Source organism: Equus asinus, chromosome 6 (genome assembly GCF_041296235.1).
Source record: "Equus asinus isolate D_3611 breed Donkey chromosome 6, EquAss-T2T_v2, whole genome shotgun sequence".
Classification (NCBI taxonomy): domain Eukaryota; kingdom Metazoa; phylum Chordata; class Mammalia; order Perissodactyla; family Equidae; genus Equus; species Equus asinus.
In genome coordinates, this window is record NC_091795.1 from 86,120,685 (window position 1) to 86,142,965 (window position 22,281).

At 34.7% G+C, this 22,281-nt stretch overlaps 1 protein-coding gene across 24 annotated transcripts in view; it reads left to right on the plus strand.

The window, feature by feature from the left end:
• PUM2 (pumilio RNA binding family member 2) overlaps nucleotides 1-20,531 on the plus strand; it is a 93,899-nt gene extending 73,368 nt beyond the window's left edge. For 14 of the 24 annotated variants that reach the window (XM_044771997.2, XM_044771993.2, XM_070512558.1 and 11 more), the window contains 8 exons: nucleotides 2,282-2,549; nucleotides 3,865-3,994; nucleotides 5,704-5,832; nucleotides 8,200-8,337; nucleotides 8,964-9,089; nucleotides 9,325-9,446; nucleotides 15,917-16,109; nucleotides 17,587-20,531. In XM_044771997.2, coding sequence (XP_044627932.1) covers nucleotides 2,282-2,549; nucleotides 3,865-3,994; nucleotides 5,704-5,832; nucleotides 8,200-8,337; nucleotides 8,964-9,089; nucleotides 9,325-9,446; nucleotides 15,917-16,109; nucleotides 17,587-17,718 — 1,238 coding nt within the window. In that variant the 3' untranslated portion in view covers nucleotides 17,719-20,531. Of the gene's footprint in view, nucleotides 1-2,281; nucleotides 2,550-3,864; nucleotides 3,995-5,703; nucleotides 5,839-8,199; nucleotides 8,338-8,963; nucleotides 9,090-9,324; nucleotides 9,447-15,916; nucleotides 16,110-17,586 lie in introns of all 24 variants that reach the window. The other 10 variants (XM_070512554.1, XM_044771989.2, XM_070512553.1 and 7 more) reach the window with 1 other exon arrangement.
• The last annotated feature ends 1,750 nt before the right edge of the window (nucleotides 20,532-22,281 follow it).

Sequence of the window (22,281 nt, forward strand, 5' to 3'; positions counted from 1 at the left end):
GGAAAGGAATGTATCCTGCCCTGAGTGAAATTAATTTTTTCAGTTTTATAAATGAAAATAGTAGTCTTGTAGAACTGAAATTCCAGGATTTTTTAAACTCAGAGCAGTTTAGCGTAATTAGACATTTTAAGTTGTTAAAGAGTGCATCAGGAGTTTGGATTTAGGAATTGATAGAATGTAATCATAGGATATCTAGACCTGGGAGAAATTCCCATTGAATACTGATAGGACTACTTGGAAGATGCCAAATAAAATTGGCATAGTCATTTCCTGGGGTAAGTATGTATTTCGAATTTGGTGTTGAAAATCTTTGCACATTAAGGATAAAGAGGTAGGATTAAGCCTTATGTTTGAGATAATGATAAGCTGATACAGAGATAGTTATGACTAAGAGGGGGAGAAGAGAATAATTAGGATACTATTAGGAAATTTGTGTGAGAAATAGATTTGGAATAATGACTTGAAAACTAGGCTGAAGAATTTAGAGGATGTACTGTAGCAGGATGCTGTAGGTTTTTAGCATAAAGTGACATCATCAAAGTGGCCTTTGAACAGCAAAATATAATTATTGTTTGTGAAAACAGATTGGAATGGTAAGCAGAACATCCCTGCCCTACAAAAAGGTTAAAAGAATTGTTAGACTCGAATTGGCTACTGGTCAGTTATTGTTGTGAACAGTTGATGGAACTATAGAAATAGAAATAATAGTAGGGGACTAAAAGGCCTAATAGTAGTGAGGAAATTAAGACAGTATTAGAACACTGAATTCTTCCATTTTTTAGATTTTTCATACATGAGCACTGAGAAAGGTAGAACTGGAACAAACATGAGAATGTGATGTTTAGTGATTTGAGCGTAGAAAATGACTTGTTAAATTACGCACTTTAAGGAAAGACATTACAGAACTGCACCTTAGGCAGTACAGCATTCATGAATGTTTATTGTGTACCTGTCAGACATTGTTTTAGGCACCAGGTCTCTATCTAGCATGTAGGTAAATGTAATTTTATGGCACTTACATTGGAAAAGGGGCTGAGGATTCAAATAAACAATAATATATGTAATATACTGGATGATGGGAAATTCAGTGAAGAAAAATAAAGCTAGGGCAGTGGAGACTGAAAGTAAGAGAGGAATGGTCTAACCCAATTCACTCTCCAGGATTATAACTCTTTTACTGCTCCTTGTTCCTGTAACTCTTTTGGCCTGTAATGCGTCTGTATAACTTTGACAGTGTGTCCTTGGCATCATCTGTACCCTGTGGCCTGGATTGTATATATAGCACTACTCTACATAGGGGTGGTATATAATAGCGTAACGCTGATGGTGGATTTTGTTTATCTGAACTACTAAGTCTGCATTTTACAATTTTCTATACATTTTTCTTTTTTAAAAGGACACTGTCAAGTACTTCTAAACAGTTATTTGTAATAAGAGCAATTTCCTGCTTGTATTTATTTTTGTTTCTATTGACTGTCCTTTAATTTTCTTGTTTGGTATGAAATATAAGTTAAAGAGGCTTTTTATTCATTTGTCTTAAATGGTCAGTATTAAAGCTCTAAGAATAATAAATGCTGTTCATTACTACTAATTTTTGTCTGTAAAATAGCGTTTTACAGAGAGATTTTTTAAATAAATTTTTAAATATTTTAATATAATGTATATTTGGATTTATTATCTAATGTGAGTTTTTTTAACTTCAGAAGTTAATCAGTGAGTTAACTAAGAAGTAGTTTTTCTTTACACAGAAGTATATACAACGTGATGTGTTTTTTTATATATTCCAGAAAAGTACAGATTTAGCCCTTAGTGTTCCATTAACACTGCGAGTAAATTTCAGTGGCTTGAAATCTGAGTTTGCTAGCTATTTGTACCTTGCTTGTTAATGTAACTTAAAATTGTGTTGGTGGTTTCAGTATTCTGGTGTTGAAGTATGTATGACATTAGTGGTTATAATTATTTTTTAAACTAAGCTTCCAAGAACCAATAAAGATTTTGTGTATGATATTAGATGTTATAATTATGTTTTAACCTAAACTGCCACGAACAAATACAGGTTTATTTTTCTCACGTTTTCTAGGCTCTTTTTTCCCTCATATCCTGTAGCCACACACATTAAGTAAATGTGTGGGGTTTTCCCTCCAATTTTAATTTGCTGTTAAACATATAGGAATTGGTGGGGTGAATATTTCTTTATTGACTGAATTTTTAGTTCAAGTAACTTTTATTTGAGGAATGACTTTGTTGAAAATATTTGCTGACCACAGCTGCTTTGTTGTAGGAGGACTGACAAATGGTAGTGGTCGATATATCTCTGCAGCACCTGGAGCGGAAGCAAAATATCGAAGTGCTTCAAGCACTTCCAGTCTGTTTAGCTCCAGCAGCCAGCTCTTTCCTCCTTCTCGGCTTCGGTATAATAGGTCTGATATTATGCCCTCTGGCCGAAGTAGATTATTGGAAGATTTCAGGAACAACCGTTTCCCAAACCTTCAACTTAGAGATTTGATTGGACACATAGTTGAGTTTTCCCAAGACCAGCATGGTTCTAGGTAGGTGATTATGATTTGTGATACTTTCTACTGTGTTTTTGCCTTCCAAATTCCTACCTTATAAGAGCTAAATTTTTCTTGATTTGAATTATTTAATCAGCATAAAAATTGAAAGCTTTTTAAAAATACCCAATATGGATTATATTTTTTTCCTTCATTACATTGACTCTGAATACATTTAACTTCCTTAAATTTCCCTTTGAAAATAATGCTCTGAATTACATTTGTGGACTTAAGCATCCCTAATGTATACTTTGTCTTAAAAAAAATATCAAGGGGCCTGCCCTGTGGCCGAGTGGTTAAAGTTCTGCGTGCTCTGCTTCTTCAGCCCAGATTCGTGGGTTCGGATCCCAGGTGTGGACCTGCTCCACTCATCAGCTGTGCTGTGGAGGTATCCCACATACAAAATAGAGGAAGATCGGCACAGATGTTAGCTCAGGGTGAATCTTCCTCACCAAAAAAAATATATATATATCAAAAAACAAAGTTAAATGCTTTTGTGTTTCTTTATAGATTCGTATTTGATGTGACTTGGCTTAAATTGACACATTTCATCTTTATTTTTCTTTTTTCTTTTTTTGAAACATTTCACTTTTATAGGAAAATTTGGTGCCTTTGTATATTAAACAATACATGTACTGTAATCCTTGAGGTACATGTGAGTTAGTGGTGTCAAGATAGACCACAGAAAGGAAAATAGTAGTAGAATTCTAACATTTATTAAATTTGAGATGTTTTTTCTTTTTACAGTTTTATTTTAAGGTAAACCTGAAAGTTTTAAAAAGTAGTTTTTGATTAGATAGTTGCATACAAATCTTAACCCCTGTAGTTGAAAATTCCCTAAGAGTAGCAAATGAATCTCGTATCACTCACAGTGGCTAGCTTAGTTAGGAATTCAGTTGTGTTTGATGAATTTTATTTCTAAGTGTTTATTATGTTTTTAAAATAGATATTTAATAATATTGTATATTATGAAAAATACGTGAGTAACCAGTAAAATCTTTGTAATTTTTTCGTTGATTATAATGCAAGCAGAACTAACTTCAGAAGCACTAAACTTCTTTACGTCCGCATTTTTTTTTCACTAGAAGTTATTATAAATTAAGGTGTTATAAAGAATGCTTTATAGCTTTTGTCCTTTTTGTTTTAAATTAGCTGTCCACTGTATAAAATGTGTTGGTACTATTTCTGGAAATAATTTTATTTGTGTGTATATGTGTGGGGGCGGGGCTGTGTAATACTCAAGTCAGAGACAGATTTTGTAGGAGCTTGTTTCCAATGTATTGTCATGGCATTTAAAATTTTTTCCGTATAGATTCATACAGCAAAAGCTAGAGAGAGCTACTCCTGCTGAGCGACAAATGGTATTTAATGAAATTCTACAAGCAGCCTATCAGTTAATGACAGATGTTTTTGGCAACTATGTTATACAGAAGTTTTTTGAGGTAAGCACATGTATATGTTTATATATCCATCCAGCTATATGCTTAATGCTCAGGAAAGCTCTGAAGGTTGTGTAAGAGTCATTTTTATATAAAAATATATGAGCTTAGGGGAAAATATTTGCAAATCATTTATCTGATAAAGATTTTATATCCAGAATATAATAAAGAACTCCTAAAACTCAACAACAAAAAGACAACCCAATTAAAAAATGGACCAAGGACTTGAATAGACAGTTCTCCATAGAAGATAATACAGATGGCCAATAAGCACATGAAAAGAAACTCAACATCCTTAGTCATTAAGGAAATGCAAATCAAAACCACAATGACATCCTGCTTTACATCTACTAGGGTGGTTGTAATTTTTTAAAAAATGGAAAATAACAAATGTTGGTGGAGATAGGGAGAAATTGGAACCCTCATACGTTTTTGGTGGAAACGTAAAATGGTACAGCTGCTCTGGAAAAGTTTGGCAGTTTCTCAAAAAACTAAACATAAAATTACCATACATCCCAGCAATTCCACTCCCAGGTATATAGCCAAAAAAGTTGAAAACAGGGACTCAAACAACGGTGTTCATTTCTGCATTATTCACAATAGCCAAAAGATGGAAATAACCCAAATATCAAACAGATGAATGGATTAAACAAAATGTGATATATGCATACAGTAGAATATTATTCAACCATAACAAGGAATGAAGTTCTGATACATGCTACAGCATGAATGAAGCTAAGTGAAATAAGCCAGACACAAAAGGACAAACATTTTCGGGTTCCGTTTATTTGAAATATCTAGAATAGACAAATTCTATAGAGACATAAAATAGATTAGGGCTTACCAAGGGTTGGGGGAAGAGGGGAGGGGGGGTTATGGCTTAATGTATACAGCATTTCTGTTTGGGCCAATAGAAAAGATGACGTATTTTATGATACATATTTTATCACAAAAATATTTGTAAAATATGTAGGCCTGCTTTAAATGAGAAGTTTAATATTAATCCTGATTAATATTTGAAAATATAAAGCATTGGGAGTAAGTCTGAGGTGAAGCAGTTAATGAACAATAGTATCATCTTTTTTTGGTTTTGTTAGGTGGTGTTTATTTTGTCATTTAGCTAACTTTTAGTTTAGAACTAAAAATCCATCGGGGCCAGCCTGGTGTCATAGTGGTTAAGTTCATGCGCTCTGCTTCGGCGGCCTAGGGTTTGCAGGTTTGGATCCTGGGCACGGATCTAGCGCTGCTTGTCCAGCTGCACTGTGGTGGCATCCCACATAAAATAGAGGAAGATTGGCACAGATGTTAGGTCAGCGTCAATCTTCCTCACCAAAAAAAACCCACCTAAAGTTCCATGTTGTAACTTAACAGGTTTCCTCCACAGTATCTGGTCTAAATGTTTGGCTCAAAAGTTCATTATATGAATGAAGAGTGAAAATGTTTACTTTAAAAGAATAACAGGTGGTTAATATGTTAAGTAACAAGGAAATTTTAGATAACATGACTTAACCGCCCAAAAAAGTAATAAAGTTATCATTTCAAGTATCTTTGGGTCTATCTTAATTAGCTTTTACCTAAATACCTCCTCCCTGCATAATTACCAAATGTGGTATTTTAAAAATAGATTCAGTAAGCTAAGAACAGTGGGTTATGCAAGCTTAACAAAGTAATATTTTGGTCACTTTTTATTAATATTATTTCTTTTCTGTCAGTTTGGGAGTTTGGATCAAAAATTAGCCCTGGCTACTCGTATTCGCGGTCACGTTCTGCCCTTGGCCTTGCAGATGTATGGTTGTCGTGTTATTCAGAAAGCGTTAGAGTCTATTTCATCTGACCAGCAGGTAATTGTAAGTTAAGACAAAATTTTTTTGTATTATTTTATTCAATTTTTAAGGTATTTTTTATCTTACAATAATCTTGGAGTGAAATAGTAAATATTTCCACACCTAGACTACAATATTTAAAAAAAATCTATCTCAAACAATACATTGTTAATTGAGTTATGCAACAGATTTTTAATCTGTCCTCTACTCTATTCAATATCTTTTCATCTCTAAATGAAGATATTTGAGTATCTACTGTGTGGCAAGCAGAATGCTAGATCATAGGGATTTTTTGCTGTCACTTGCTTATTTGATTTTCTTTAGTATCAGGAATATAACTATTTCCAGTGTTTATTTGGATCGTATTTATATTTCTGTCATAAGAATAAAATTTTAAAAACCAATTGCATTCCTATATGGCCATTTAAAAATATATATAAAGTTTTTTAAACTCTCACTCAACAGGAAAAGTAACCTAAAAATTCTCTTAAGATTTACAGTTCTTTGACAGGAAAGAACACAAATAAATTAAATGGGAAATATACCATGTTCTTGGGTGGAAAAGTCTAAATATTTTAAGTTAAAAAAGGATTAATGTAATTCCAATCATCTAGTCATGGGGTTTTTCTTGTAACTAATCAAAATAATTTTGAAAATTATTTGCAATACACAAGAATAATGAGAGTTAGGGGATGAGGATAAATACTGACCCACTAGATTTTTACAATAAACTGTGAAGCATCTCTAATTATTAATATGTTTCTCATATGAGATTAAACAGACTTTAAAATGAAATTCATAACCCCAAATAGATACTATTTTGTATATAACCAGTTTGTATATTACAATGAAACATATAAGAGTAAAGGAAATAATTATTTTTTAAAAGGTATTGGTAATTAGTAAGTTTGAAACAGATCAGCTTTGACTCTAAACCCTAAAGCATATTCTAGAGTTAAAAACAATAACAGTGTATATATGCATGGGATATGTGTCTGTCTGCAATCATCACAACATTGAAAATCTGTGAGAAAATAGTATTATTCCTCTGGTGGAAATCCTGAGTTTTAGAGTAATTGAAGATGTGTCACAATGGAGAAAGATCAACAAATTTGATTATGTAGAAGCTTTGAACTTTTCTGCTGTGTAGTCTCAAACTGGTATAGATACTTTAAAGATATTTTAAATGTCTTTAATATTTGAAAATAGAAAGTGCTAAGAGTAAACATTAGATGAAGCAGTTAATGAATAATGGTTTGGATTCTTAAGTATATTTTATTTTGTAAGTTAGTCCATATTTTATAACCAAATGTGTGTTAAATCTTGACTTAACAGGATTCCTCTATAATCATATCAGAATGTAGTTGAGAGTTCACTGGGTGAGAGAGACTCTATACTATGTATACTCCCTTTCTTCACAACACTATTTCCTATTGCACTGATAAGGCACACAGATTGTTGTGTGGTTACCGATATTTTTCTCTAAGGATTAAGATGTTTATTTAACAAAGTCTTAAAAATTTATAAGAAAACAATATTAAGATCATTAGCTGAAAGAAAATGCAGTTAGTAAATAAACCTTACTGTCAATAAGTTATTAGTAATCAAAGAAATATAAATTGCAAGGGGTCGTTTTTGCCCTTTAAATAAGCAAAAATCTAAACTCTCCCAAGAATGTGTTTCCAAAGAAGGTTTGAAATGATAAAGAAAAGGAATATGTATTGAAGGAAGTCCTTTATTGTAAATGATTAAAAAGAAGGAATAAAAATGTCCAACAATAATTTCTACCTGGGGGCCCCAAGCCATGGTGAGGCGGTGTCCCACATGCCACAACTAGAAGGACTCACAGCTAAAAATGCACAACTATGTACTTTGGGAGAAAAAGGGAAAAAATAAAATCTAAAATAATAATAATTTCTTCCCATAATTGAGATAATATATAAAAATCACATGGCCAATAAATACTCAGTTCCTTACCCTTTTTCATGTACTTGATAGACTCATGCAGCCATTAAAAATAATTGTTTGCGGGAAGGGGGATGCTAAGTAGGAAAAAAGTATAGATTCTAAATTTGTTATATTAGTTGTCAACTGAGAAAGATGAGTGGAAGATGTACGCAGTGAAGATAGTAGTTTAAATATAGCAAATTCAGCATCACTAGGTTAAATTGCAGCAGGTATCATTTGCATTATAGATCTGCAAAATGTTTTAATAATTCGCACCTTCAATGACTTCTACTAATTATACTTTAGGGGGTAAGACTTTAAACTTTGATATAATAGAAAATTTTGAGTATACTTTTGCGCCCGTCTCAGCATTTTTAATCCTATTATGTTGTTTGATGAGGTAATTATTTAAATTATTGAGTTATTTCTCTTTTGCAGAGCGAAATGGTAAAGGAGCTAGATGGTCATGTACTCAAGTGTGTGAAAGATCAGAATGGAAACCATGTTGTACAAAAATGTATTGAATGTGTTCAGCCACAGTCACTACAATTCATCATTGATGCTTTCAAAGGACAAGTAAGATTGGTTTTTGGCTTCTAATTAGTTAGCAGGGCATTATTTTAGAATTTGACTGTTAACACATTTTGCGTAAGTCACAAGATAATACCCAGTACTTCTTTATAAAAATAGGAGACAAAATAGTGAATGTGCGTTAATTTCTGCCTCTTTCATGGTGGGAGTCAGGAGATAGCTTCGTTTTTTTGAAGCTAAAAAATTTAGAAATAAGGAGTAAAGATAATCACTGTTAAAATTATAAATCCAACAGCGTTTCCCAAATTTCCTGAGAGAGGAGAGAGGAGGACTTAAGTCTGTATAATAAAAGACAAAATAAATATCAATTAGTAACTAATACGTGGTAATTAATAGCTCTTAATTACCATGTGCACCCTGCAATCCATTCATTCCATTATTACATGCTATCAATCTTCTAGTTAAGTTCCTTTTGATCAAAACATCTGTTAGCTCCTAAATTGAGCACCCAGATTGCCAGTCTTTGCTGACATGGTGGTGGTCATATTAAATGTGAATCCCCCACCCTTCTATTTTAAATTAATTCAGCGTGTCTTCAGAAACCTGTCTACTTCTTAGAACTTCCCAAAAATGTCAGAGAATGGAAATTTATTTATTCCAATTATTTTAAGGTGTTTGTACTTTCAACTCATCCTTATGGCTGCAGAGTAATTCAGCGCATCCTGGAGCATTGCACTGCAGAACAGACCTTACCTATCTTAGAAGAACTCCACCAACATACAGAGCAGTTGGTACAGGTATAAACTCCCTAATAATTTGAAATGTTTATATATTTTTGAAAATTGTTTTGATTTTTTTTTAAGGACATATTTATTGTTAAATTAACACTATGGAAACACACAATGATACAAAAGGCTGATGTATTCTCCTAACTGATGGATTTTTAGAAGAATGATTAACGTCTGTTTAAGGAATAATCTTTATACTAAAGGAATGACTTAAGGAAAGTAATTTTTAAATATCTGTACCTAGGATCAGTATGGCAATTATGTTATTCAACATGTACTGGAACATGGTCGACCTGAAGATAAGAGCAAAATTGTTTCTGAAATCAGAGGAAAAGTCTTAGCCCTGAGTCAACACAAATTTGCCAGGTATTCCAATATTGTCTAATTCTAAGGGTCAGTTCTTTCAACACTTTGGCTTTTATTAGCAAGCACAGAAGTGCATGTAGAATGTAGCATTGGAATATAATCCTTTTTTCACTAGAGGCAAAAAGCACATATAGAACGTTGCTTTTATTCTTAAAGAATCTACGTGACAAATTGGTTTGCCCTTATATATTGTAATTTTTAAAAAATTTTTATTGAGTTAATGATAGGTTACAATCTTGTGAAATTTCAGTTGTACATTATTGTTTGTAAGTCATGTTGTAGGTGCACCCTTTCACCCTTTTGTGTCCACCCCTCACAACCCCCTTTCCCCTGGTAGCCACTAATCTGTTCTCTTTGTTTACATTTTTAAATTCCTTATATGAGTGGAGTCATACAGAGATTGTCCTTCTCTGTCTGGCTTATTTCACTTAACATAATTCCCTTAAGGTCCATCCATGTTGTTGCAAATGGGACAATTTTGTTCTTTTTTACAGCTGAGTAGTATTCCATTGTGTGTGTGTATATGTATATATATATACCACATCATCTTTATCCAATCATCTGTTGATGGGCATTTAGGTTGCTTCCACATCTTGGCTATTGTAAATAATGCTGCAGTGAACATTGGGGGTGCATGGGACTTTTGGAATTGCTGACTTCAAGCTCTTTGGATAGAAACCCAGTAGTGGGATGGCTGGGTCGTATGGTAGTTCTGTTTTTAGTTTTTTGGAGGAATCGCCATACTGTTTTCCATAGTGGCTGCACCAGTTTGCAGTCCTACCAGTAGTGTGTGAGGGTTCCTTTTTCTCCACAACCTCTCCAACATTTGTTACTATTTGTTTTAGTTATTAAATAGAATGACTATTTGTCATTCTAATGGGTGTAAGGTGATATCTTAGTGTAGTTTTGATTTGCATTTCCCTGATGATCAGCGATGGTGAACATCTTTCATGTGCCTATTAGCCATCAGTATATCTTCTTTGGAGAAATGTCTGTTCATGTCTCCTGCCCATTTTTTGATTGGGTTGTTTGATTTTTTGTTGTTGAGTTGTGTAAGTTCTTTATATATTATGGATATTAAGCCTTTGTCGGATATATGACTTGCAAATATTTTTTTCCCAGTTAGTGGATTGGTTTTTTGTTTCAATCCTGTTTTCTTTTGCCTTGAAGAAGCTCTTTAGTCTGATGAAGTCCCAACTGTTTTTCCTTTCTATTGTTTCCTTGTCTGAGAAGACATGGTGTCTGGAAACATCCTTTTAATACTGATGTCAAAGAGTGTACTGCCTACATTTTCTTCTAAAAGCCTTATGTTTTCAGGTCTCACCTTTAGGTCTTTGGTCCATTTTGAGTTTATTTTGGTGAATGGTGAAAAAGCATGGTCAATTTTCATTCTCTTACATGTGGCTTTCTAGTTTTCCCAGCACCATTTGTTGAAAAGACTTTCTTTTCTGCATTGTATGCCCTCAGCTCCTTTGTCGAAGATTAGCTGTCCATAGATGTGTGGTTTTATTTCTGGGCTTTCAATTCTGTTCCATTGATCTGTGCACCTGTTTTTGTAGCAGTACCATGCTGTTTTGATTACTGTAGCTTTCTTTGTAGTATGTTTTGAAGTCAGGGATTGTGATGCCTCCAGCTTTGTTCTTTTTTGTCAGGATTGCTTTAGCAGTTCGGGGTCTTTTGTTGGGTCATATGAATTTTAGGCTTCTTTGTTCTAATTCTGTAAAGACTGTCATTGGGATTCTGCTTGGGATGGCATTGAATCTGTAGATTGCTTTAGATAGTATGGACATTTTAACTATGTTTATTCTTAAAATCCATGTACATGGAATGTCTTTCCATCTTTTTTTGTCGTCATCCATTTCTTTCAGAAAGGCCTTGTCATTTTCGTTGTATAGGTCTTTCACTTCCTTAGTTAAATTCACCCGAGGTATATTATTCTTTTTGTAGCGATTGTGAATGTTATTGTGTTCTTGAGTTATTTTTCTATTAGTTTGTTATTAGAGTATAGAAATGCTACTGATTTGTGTAAATTGATTTTATACCCTGCAATTTTGCTGTAGTTGTTGATTACTTCTAAAAGTTTTCTGATGGATTCTTTGGGGTTTTCTATATATAGAATCATGTCATCTGCAAATAGCGAGCGTTTTACTTCTTCCCTCCCTATTTGGATTCCTTTTATTCCTTTTTCTTGCCTAATTGCTCTTACCAAAACCTCCAGTACCTTGTTGAATAAGAGTGGTGATAGAGGGCATCCTTGTCTCGTTCCTGTTTTCAGGGGGATGGCGCTCAGTTTTTGCCCATTGAGTATGATGTTGGCTGTGGGTTTGTCATGTATGGCCTTTATTATGTTGAGGTAGTTCCCTTCTATGCCCATTTTGTTCAGAGTTTTTATCATAAATGGCTGTTGGATCTTGTCAAATGCTTTCTCTGCATCTATTGAGATGATTGTGTGGTTTTTATTCCTCAGTTTGTTGATGTGTATCACGTTGATTGATTTGCAGATGTTGAACCATCCCTGTGTCCCTGGTATGAATCCCAGTTGATCATGATGTATCATCCTTTTGATGAATTGCTGAATTCGGGTTGCCAAAATTTTGTTGAGAATTTTTGCATCTATGTTCATCAGCGATATTGGCCTGTAGTTCTCTTTTTTCATGCTGTCCTTGTCTGGCTTTGGTATCAGTGTGATGTTGGCCTCATAGAATGTGTTAGGAAGTGTTCCATCCTCCCTAATTTTTTGGAATAGCTTGAAAAGGATAGGTATTAGATTGTCTCTGAAAGTTTGGTAGAATTCCCCAGGAAAGCCATCTGGTCCTGGGGTTTTATTCTTTGGGATACTTTTGATTGCTATTTCAATTTCTTTTCTTGTGATTGGTCTGTTCAAATTGTCTTCTTCTTGACTAAGCTTTGGGAGATTATAGGAGTCCAAGAATTTATCCATTTCCTCTAGGTTATCGATTTTGTTGGCATATAGTTTTTCTTAGTATTCTCTTATAATCCGTTGTATTTCTGCAGAGTCTGTTGTTATTTCTCCTCTTTCATTTCTGATTTCATTTATTTGAGCTTTCTCTCTTTTTTTCTTTGTAAGTCTCGCTAGGGGTTTCTCAATTTTATTTATCTTCTCAAAGAACCAGCTCTTTGTTTCTTTGATCCTTTCTACTGCCTTTTTTGTTTCAATAGCATTTGTTTCTGCTCTGATTTTTATTCTCTCTCCTTCTGCTGACTTTGGGCTTTGTCTCTTCTTCTTTCTCTAAGATTGCTTATTTGGGATTTTTCTTGTTTGTTAAGATGTGTCTGTATTGCGGTGAATTTTCCTCTTACTACAGCTTTTGCTGTATGCCATATGAGTTGATATGGAATGTTATCATTTTCATTTGTCTCCAGGTATTTTTTTATTTCTTCTTTAATTTCTTCAATGATCTATTGCTTGTTCAAAAGCATATTGTTTAGTCTCCACATCCTTATGCCTTTCTCAGCTTTTTTCTTGTAATTAATTTCTAGCTTTATAGCATTATGATCAGAGAAGATGCTTGTTATTATTTCAATTTTTTAAAATTTTTAGAGGCTTGCGTTGTTTCCCAACATATGGACTATCCTTGAGAATGTTCCCTGCACACTTGAGAAGAATGTGTATTCTGCTGTTTTTGGATGAAGTGTTCTATACATGTCTATTAAGTCCAATGTTTTACCTTTTCATTTAGCTCCACTGTTTCCTTGTTGATTTTCTGTCTAGGTGATCTGTCCATTGATGTGAGTGGTGTGTTGAGGTCCCCTGCTATTGTTGTGTTATTTTTGATATCTTCTTTTAGGTTTGTTAATAGTTGCTTTATGAACTTTGGTGCTCCTGTGTTGGGTGCATAGATATTTATAAGCGTTATTTCTTCTTGATGAAGTGTCCCTTTGATCATTATATATTGGCCCTCTATGTCTCTCTTTACCCACCTGATTTTGAAATCCATTTTGTCTGATATAAGTATTGTGACACCTGCTTTCTTTTGTTTGCTATTAGCTTGAAGGTATTGTCTTCCACCCTTTCACTCTGAGCCTGTGTTTGTCCTTGGGGCTGAGGTGTGTTTCCTGGAGGCAACAAATTGTTGGATCTTGTTCTTTAATCCATTTTGCCACTCTGTGTCTTTTTATTGGAGAGTTCAATCTGTTTACATTGAGGGTGATTATTGATGCATGAGGGCTTAATGCTCTCATTCTGTCGCTTGTTATCTGGTTTTCCTGCATTACCTTTGTTTCTCGTCCTGTGTATTCTAGCCTACCCATTGACTTCTGCAATTTCTTATGCTGGGTTTCTTAGATTTTTCCTTATTTATGTTTTGTGTGTCTCTATTCTGTTTTTTAGTTTGGTGGCTACCCTGAAGTTTGTATTCAGAATCTCGTATGTAACATAGTCCATTTTCTGGTGGTCTCTTACTTCCTTAGCCTAGACTGTTTCAGTCCCTTTCCTCTTCCCTCCTAAATTATTATTTTCATCTCTTATTCCAACTTGTGTTGTGAGTTTGTGGTTAGAGTGATAAGATTGTCTTTGCTTTGGTGATTTCCTTCCCTTTATCTTAGTGCTATAGTTGAATATTTGCTATCCTATTCTCATTCTATCTGTCTCCCTACTCTGTGTTTTGTGACCCCTTTCTCCCGTTTTTTCTTTTTTCAGGTAGGAGAGGCTTCTTGAGGATTTCTTGTAGTGGAGGTCTTTTGGCTACAAAATCCCTTAGCTTTTGTTTGTCTGGAAAACATTTAATTTCTCCCTCATATCTGAAGGATATTTTTGCTGGATAGAGTATTCTTGGCTGAAGATTTTTATCCTTTAAAGTTTTGAATATGTCATTCCATTCTCTCCTAGCTTGTAAGGTTTCTGTAGAGAAATCCACTGAAAGTCTGATAGGGGTTCCTTTGTAGGTTATTTTCTTCTGCATTGCTGCCCTGAGTATTCTTTCTTTGTCATTCATTTTTGCCATTTTTAGTACTATATGCCTTGCAGTAGGTCCTTTTATATTGACAAATCTAGGAGATCTGAAGACTTCCTCCGCACACATTTCTTCCTCAATTCCTAGATTTGGGAAATTCTCTTGTATTATTTCTTTGAGCACACTTTCTGCTCCATTTTCCTTTTCCACACCCTCAGGGATTCCGATAATTCTTAAGTTGGATTTTCTCATTGAGTCTGCTAATTTTCGGAGATTTTCTTCACTTTTTAAAATTCTTAGTTCTCTTTCTTCCTCTATCTGGAGCCATTCAGCCTATCTTCGATTACGCTAATTTGCTCCTCTGGTGTGTACACTTGCATTCAGAGAATCCGTATTCTGTTTTATCTGATCCATTGTATTTTTCATCTCTAGTATTTCTAATTGATTTTTCTTTATAGTTTCAATCTCTTTTGTGAAGTAACTCCAGAACCCATTGACTTGTCTCTCTCTATTTCTCTTTACCTCATTGAGTTTTTGATGATAGCTACTCTGAATTCATTGTCACTTAGTTTACCTATTTCCAAGTCCTCAGGACATACTTCTCTGTTTTTATTGTTTTCCTTTTGGTCTGCAGCTTTTATAAATTGCTGGATGGTAGAGGAGTGGTGTTTGCGCATATGCTATTATTTGGTTGCAGTTACAGTCTGTCGCCACTAGATGGGGGTCGAGAGCCACGTGTTCTGAGCCCTCCACCTTCGTTGGTGATGGCAGTGCGCAGTGTGGGTTGAGGGAGGAGGGGCACTTTCACTCGCGCACAGACCTGGATTCTGATCACCTCTCGCTCTCTGGTTTCCTGGGGCCCTTTCTTGATGGGGTCCCCCACATGAAAACTTTCTCCCATCAGAGGGTTTCCGCTGCTGGGGCGGTGGGAGTCCTGGACAATCCCGTGGATGTGTGTCCCCTCCCCCATGGCAGCGATCCCAGTCTCTAGGGCGGGAAGCGAAGTTCTCTCCTATCCTGTTCCAGCTCCTCCGGGGCGGCTCCAGCCTCTCTGACCTCCGTCATTTGGCTGCTGTGGGTCTCTGACGATCTCTGTGTTATTAGGATTTTTTGGTGGGAATTCAGTTGTTCCTTTGGTTGTAGTTTGGAGGGGAGAGAGTCCCTGGTGAGCTCACTCTGCCATGTCACTGATGTCGCCTATATATTCTATTTTTGAAATCTGTTTTTAGAAAATTATTTGTCCCCAAGACCTGTGATTAAATGCAAATTTAAAATATTTGGTGCATGTTTGTGAAACTCTCTGGCGTTATTAGTGACATAGTTTCCACTTTTTTGAATTATAATTTTAAAAGGCCTGTAATTAAACTTATGGATGTCCAATATTAGGTTCTCCTGTGATACTAATTTCTATTTTAAAAGTAATCCAAAGAGAATTACAAGTGAATCCCCATCTTTACTCTTCTTTCTTCCAATGGGTTGAGCAAGTTCTTTGAAAAGCTAAGGAAATTTTGCTATAAAGAAAAAAATAATTTGTGGTTTATGTGCTTTAATTTTTAGCAATGTAGTAGAAAAGTGTGTTACTCATGCCTCCCGCGCTGAGAGAGCTTTACTGATTGATGAAGTTTGCTGCCAGAATGATGGTCCTCACAGTGCCTTATACACCATGATGAAGGACCAGTATGCCAATTATGTTGTTCAGAAGATGATTGATATGGCTGAACCTGCTCAAAGAAAGATAATCATGCACAAGGTAATACACTTTCTAGCACTTACAATTGGTGATTCACTTTGTGTGACTTTAGGCTATGCATTTTAACTTCCTGGGCTTTACTTTCCTCGTATATGCTATAACTGGAGAAAAAATCTAAAATCAGTGGATGACCTTTGGCAGATACAGATAATTTGTTATACCCTTTTAGTAAATTCTTAAGGTAATCTGCACAATAAATTGCACTCATTTCTCATCTCTTTATCTACTTTTAGCATCGTCTTACCTTCCCCATCTTATTTAGGTATATTTGATTTGCCGTAATACATAGGTTAAACATTGATGTTAAAATCTAATTAGATTTTCTCACTAACCTAATACATCGTCTGAAAGAGAGAATTTATCTTGATTTGATTGGTTTTTTGAATCAGTTAAGCTGTTTTCTCTCTCTGTCCTCCTCCTAGAATCTAATGATTCTTTAAGAAATCATTAATTTCCATAGAAAAACTTAGCATTAAAAAGAACAGTGGAAGAAATAATATTTAAATACTCTATCTTTTTCTAAATTTATTCGTTAAGAAACGGGACAAAGTACATAACATTTTTGGACGTCTCCTCATGTAGAGAGAAAATGATCTCATGAGATAAATTTATTTTTGGCCTTCTTATTTTTAATATTCTTCAGTTTGATTAAGTTTTCTACCTTTTTTTAGTTTAATATTTCTGCTTAAATATATATACTTACAAAAATTTTAATCTTATTTTTAACAACTACATTATTTAACCAATATTATATTTATAATTGGATTATTTCTAATTTTTTAACTATTTATAGTCTGTGCTTTATATGAGTGTCTTTGCAGAATTGTTTTTGCAGGTTAAATTCCTAGATGTGGAATTGCTGGTGCAAAGTGTGTAAACATTTTACTTTTAATAGGTACTTCCTAGTTGCTCTCAAAACATCTCGTACATGTTTGCCCATCTGTCCGTCCAGTATATGAGAAGAGTGCCTGTTTCACCATTATGTCATCAGTGCCCGTTATTATTACTTATAAAGTCTTTGCCAGTCTGGATGGAAAGATAATATGATTCTTGTCATTTGCATTTTAAAAACTATTGGTGAGATACTGAACATCTTAAATCTATTAGCCATCACACATCTGATTGCTTGTTCATGTCTTTTTGCTCCATTTTGTATTGAATTTTTGTCCAACTACCTGGAGCTATACATGAGAAGTGATAGCTCACTAGTGGTACTTTCCTGTTGTGTTTGGAGCTCCTCTACCCTTTGCATGGGTTGTAATAGTTTAGAAGTAGTGCTTTGTTTATTCATTGAACAATTTTGAAAGAAGAAGTTTGGAGAGATTATGTTGAACAAAACTGCTTTTGCAAACAACTTGCTTTAGGTTTGAATTTTAAAATTCCTGTTATTCTTCTAAATCACCCCGAGTTGGGGACACTTTTTTAGAAATCAAACTGAAATAACTTAGATTTCCTAAGCAGATTATTTGTTTTTCAGATTCGACCTCACATTACTACTTTGCGCAAATACACATATGGGAAGCATATACTGGCCAAGTTGGAAAAATACTATTTGAAAAACAGCCCAGATCTAGGGCCTATTGGAGGACCACCAAATGGAATGCTGTAAAGGAAAAAGAGAAAGAAGATGTAACCACGTGAAAAGAACATTTCTTTTGTGAATTATCAAAACACAACTCAACTATGAATCTTCAAAATTTTTTTTTAAAGCAAAACTATTTATTGACTTTATTCATCCATTTGTAAATTTTTTAAGGTTCTTGTGTATATTTGGGGGGTGGGGCGGTGAATTATAAATTATATTCAGCCCTGAGTGGAGACCTATCAGATTGGATTGCTGGCAAAGCACAGAATGCCTGTATATGATGTAACTGTATCAAAAAAAGCTGTCACATATTTTGTAAATTTTTACCTTGTAAAGTCACAAAAATAGTTTTTAAAGGAAAAAGTACAGTATTCTTTTAATAAACTGGCTTGCAGTCTGGTAGGTCTACGGACCCCATAGCACAACAGGTTTATAGAGATGTATATAGAAAAATAGTCCTTATTTTTTTTTGTCCTTTGTGTGAAGCCTTTTATAACAGATTAACAATCAACTGCATAAATATTATTAATATTTTAAAAAGAAAGTTAAGTTGTATTTTGGTAATTCACAAACTATCATGCAAATAAAATCTCGGCAATTAAGAATTAAATGACTTGAGATGAAAAGAACTTACATTATTTACAGTGGTGTGGTTTTAATACAAATACTGCCCTAAAATGTCTCTGGCAATGTACAGAAGTATTGTATATACTTACATATGTAATTGTTGTAAGAGGTAGGAAAACAAAATCATGGCGACATTTCCATCCAGTTATGTGCACTAAACGAAAAGTTAAGTCCCGTTTTAACTTTTTAGTTTGGTCTGCAATGAGAAAGAGTGGAAATTTGTATATTGTTTTGCTTATAGAATTACAAGAACGTGTTGAGCTTTATTTTGCTTTTTCATAGTAGATTCAGAAAGTAGGAATCAGATAGAGGTGAAAAGGGGCCACTGAAAAGTGAATTTGGTAGCTTAACATGTAAGCATGATTACATATTCAGATAGCTTTTTTTGCTTCCTATAAATATATGCATTATATGTGTAGTAATAGATGTAAGTTTACACTTTGAAAGCAAATCTTGTTTCAATGTTTATTATAAAAGCCTTGCTAATTTAGTAGTGATGCTTTCCTTGGTTGTACAGGTGTACATTTGTAAACCTTCATGCTGTAAATGAAATTTGTTTTATCTCTTTGGGAAACATTTGCATTTTAGTGTACATTTATGTCCCTGCCCTCTTTGACCTGGCATATAGTGTTGTAAAATGTAAATTTATTTCTCCAAATTGAGAGTGATTTTTTAAAAATTTTTTATCTTTATATGGTTTCAGAAGTATGAACCAGCTTTCTTTTTATTATTGTGAGAAACATTTTGTTTTATAACATAGTTGTTAACTCTGTTAATATGGACATGCTAGGATTTGGATCATTTTCAAGAAGTCAGGGTATTGTGCATAATAGAAAGTATTGGACTGAGATATTTGGTTACTATGGAGGCCAATGCTTTTTCCATCTTATTAAATGTGATGTGACTTTTTTCTTTGTACAGAAGAGTACTGTATTTTTGAATAGCCTACTCCCAAGTAAGAGCAAATCTGTATGATAACATTTTTTTCTCTGGACATAAGACATAACAGTAACATGATGTACATTTACAAGCGGCCTTATGTACATTTCCCAACAATCTTTTTAAGGCAAAATTGTGACCATATGTGTATAATTAAAATGGTTTTTAATCCTTTGCCTATGAAAATATTTTGGAAAAAAAACTTGCTTTGTATATTCAGTTTCTGAAAGATAAAGAAAGTGCTTTGTATTTTGTTGATGTCAGTATTTTGTATAAAACATTTATGTTGACCCACTTAACGTTTAGTGCTGAAAACTAATGAACCATGCTATCTCTTTCAATTGAACATGTAAGGGACTTTTTATTAGAAGTCTGCAGAAGAAAAGCAATCTTCTGAGCACAATATTGAATATAAAGGTTTTATCACTTAGCTGTTCATATCATGAATCTAAAAATAATGGCATAAAGTTTGGGGTGCCAGGCATACTTTTTCATCTTTGATGTTGAGTTTTCTAGTTTCTAACCCAACATTCCATGTTGAGGCCATTAAATCCAGCCTCTTGTCCCTGTCCCTTCTAGTCACACTGGTTCATTAGTATGTCCCAGTCACGGTGGCAGTGCTTTCCCCACTTCCACTCTTTCCTGCTTTGTTTGGCCAGCTTTAGAGGGTCTTGGCCCTGTGTTGAACTTTTCTTCCCAGTATCAGCTCATGGTTTCAGGATCAAAGTTCTCCTTGTTGGTGATTTGTGATGACTTTTCCTGGATTTGCACAGTTGAATTCCTAGTCTTTCTTTTCCTTACCTTCTGTTGACACAGGCAGTTAACTTTGCAAATTTAGAGAGTCCTAGAGAATAAATAGCACATTGGGAAACTGAACCCTCTCTCAGGGTCCTGATGTTCCCATGTGTCCCATTGTTGGCAACCCAGTCTTCCCAATGCTTTGGGGCCTATTTTAGAAAAATATCTGTTACTGTAGAGATTTTATGGTCTGCTATTTTTGGTGCCCACCTCTCTGATTCTACCTTTTAATAAGTTGGCATGGAGTTTTGGTATAATCTGAAAATGACGTTTCAGAATAAAGAAATTTAATTGGGCAGAACCACTTAGGCTTTACTCTTGAGTGTCTCCTTTTGATATGGATTGTTTCTGGACCAGTTTGTCCAAGTCCTGGCTCTTATTGGTTCATATGAAATAATGTTATCTTTACTTCTTTGTATATTATGTATAAATTAGAAAATGAAAAATGTGTGAATAACATTGTATGAAATAAACCTGGTCTTGTGTTTTTCTCTAGATAAAATACCCCTCTGTCCTTCAGTTAAATTCAGATTGCCCATTCAAGTTTAAATTGACTCTCACTTAAGGAAAACGAAAATATTTTTATCACTTAGATGCTAGTCTGGGACCACTGATCCCTCTTGATGGTATTTATCCTGTCTTTTGATTAACATTCAGAATCTCTAATTACATAAAGTAATTACACACTTTATATAGGATGAAACTTTTAGCCTGTTTCCTTATTGGTAAAAATGATACTTCAGGATTGTTTTGAGAATTAAATCACGTATCTTTACCCACAGGTGTGTGTTTCCTTTCCACCTGCACTTCAGGAGACAGTGTAATCTAAAGGAAAGTACAATTTGGGTTCAGGCATGGATTTAACTTTTATCTCACTGTTTACAAACCTGGTGAACTTGGATGTGTTAACTCACCTAGTCCTCATTGTCTTCATTGTTACTCTGGGGTAGTACTCTTATAAAATCCTCATTGGTTTCAAGAATTGAGACTATATAAAAAGCTACCTAAAACCTAATTCTCAACCAATGTTAATACTATTTCCATTTTTCTGTCCTTTGTGTAACTTTTATTTTAAAAAGCCATACACATAATTTGATAGAATCCAAGAGGGAGATTTACATAAAATGTAAATGGGAGAAGGCATTCTCCTCATACACATTGTTTATCTTCAATTTTAATTTTGTCTTGGTTTGGTTCTATTCTCAACTGAAAGCAACTCTTCTAAAATTGTTGACCTACCCCACTTTGTTGTGATGAAATTAAAATGCCCTGAAAAGGAAATAGCACATCCTTTCATGCTAGCTTACCAACCTAAGAAAAGCAGTTTCCTAAACTGACCTGGATAGTATTTGTTCTCTTTGCCCTCATGGCAGTGGTTTCTCAAAAAGCTTACAAGGTGGGGTGCAGGGTAAGAGAAGAACAGAGAAGCCTCTAAGGAGCAGCCTTCACTGTCTACCTTACCTACCTCTTAAAAGGACCAGATTTCACATCTCTGATGGGATTTGGGTGCTCCAGACACTCAGTAAGTTCATCTGTGAACCCAGGTGAGCAGGAATGGAGAGCTGTGGCACTGGCCCTCACTTTTCAGAGGCTGCAGTGTGCCTCCCAAGAGGGCTGAGCGCTGCTGAGGGAAGAGAGGGGAGGTAGTGGGGCTCAGGTTGGACCCTGAGGAATGTGGGCCATGTGATTTTGGGCATACTTAACCCTTTAGGCCTATAAGTTACCTGTCTGTAAAGTAGGACTGGTAACTGCCCGCAGAACCTTGGATTTGAGGAGTACTTGATGCCAAGAGCCTAACAGAACTACAGGATAGATCCTACAGGAAGCTCAAAATTAGGTGGAATTTTTATTGAACTTCATTACCTCCGTATACTGTAGGCACTTTCTCATTTCTTTTATGTTCTAGTCATAGAATGTTTTTTCCTAAATATTTGTCAGGAATTTAAGCCAAATGAAGTAGCCCTGTATTCTGTTTGGTAGTTTAAGGAAGAAATTGACTAGATTAATTCAAGTTTTCTTGGGCATCGGAGTGTAGTGGTTCAGAGTTTGGACTCGAATTAGACTGCCCAGGTTCCAAGCCATTTAGCTTGAAATCATCAGGGAAATGGCTTCATCTTTTAAACCTTACTCTCCTCGTGTGTGGGTAAGGGAAGTGATACCCATGTCCTACAGTTGTGAGGCTTAGATGAGAATGTGATGTGCCGGAGCAGTGGGTACTCAGTG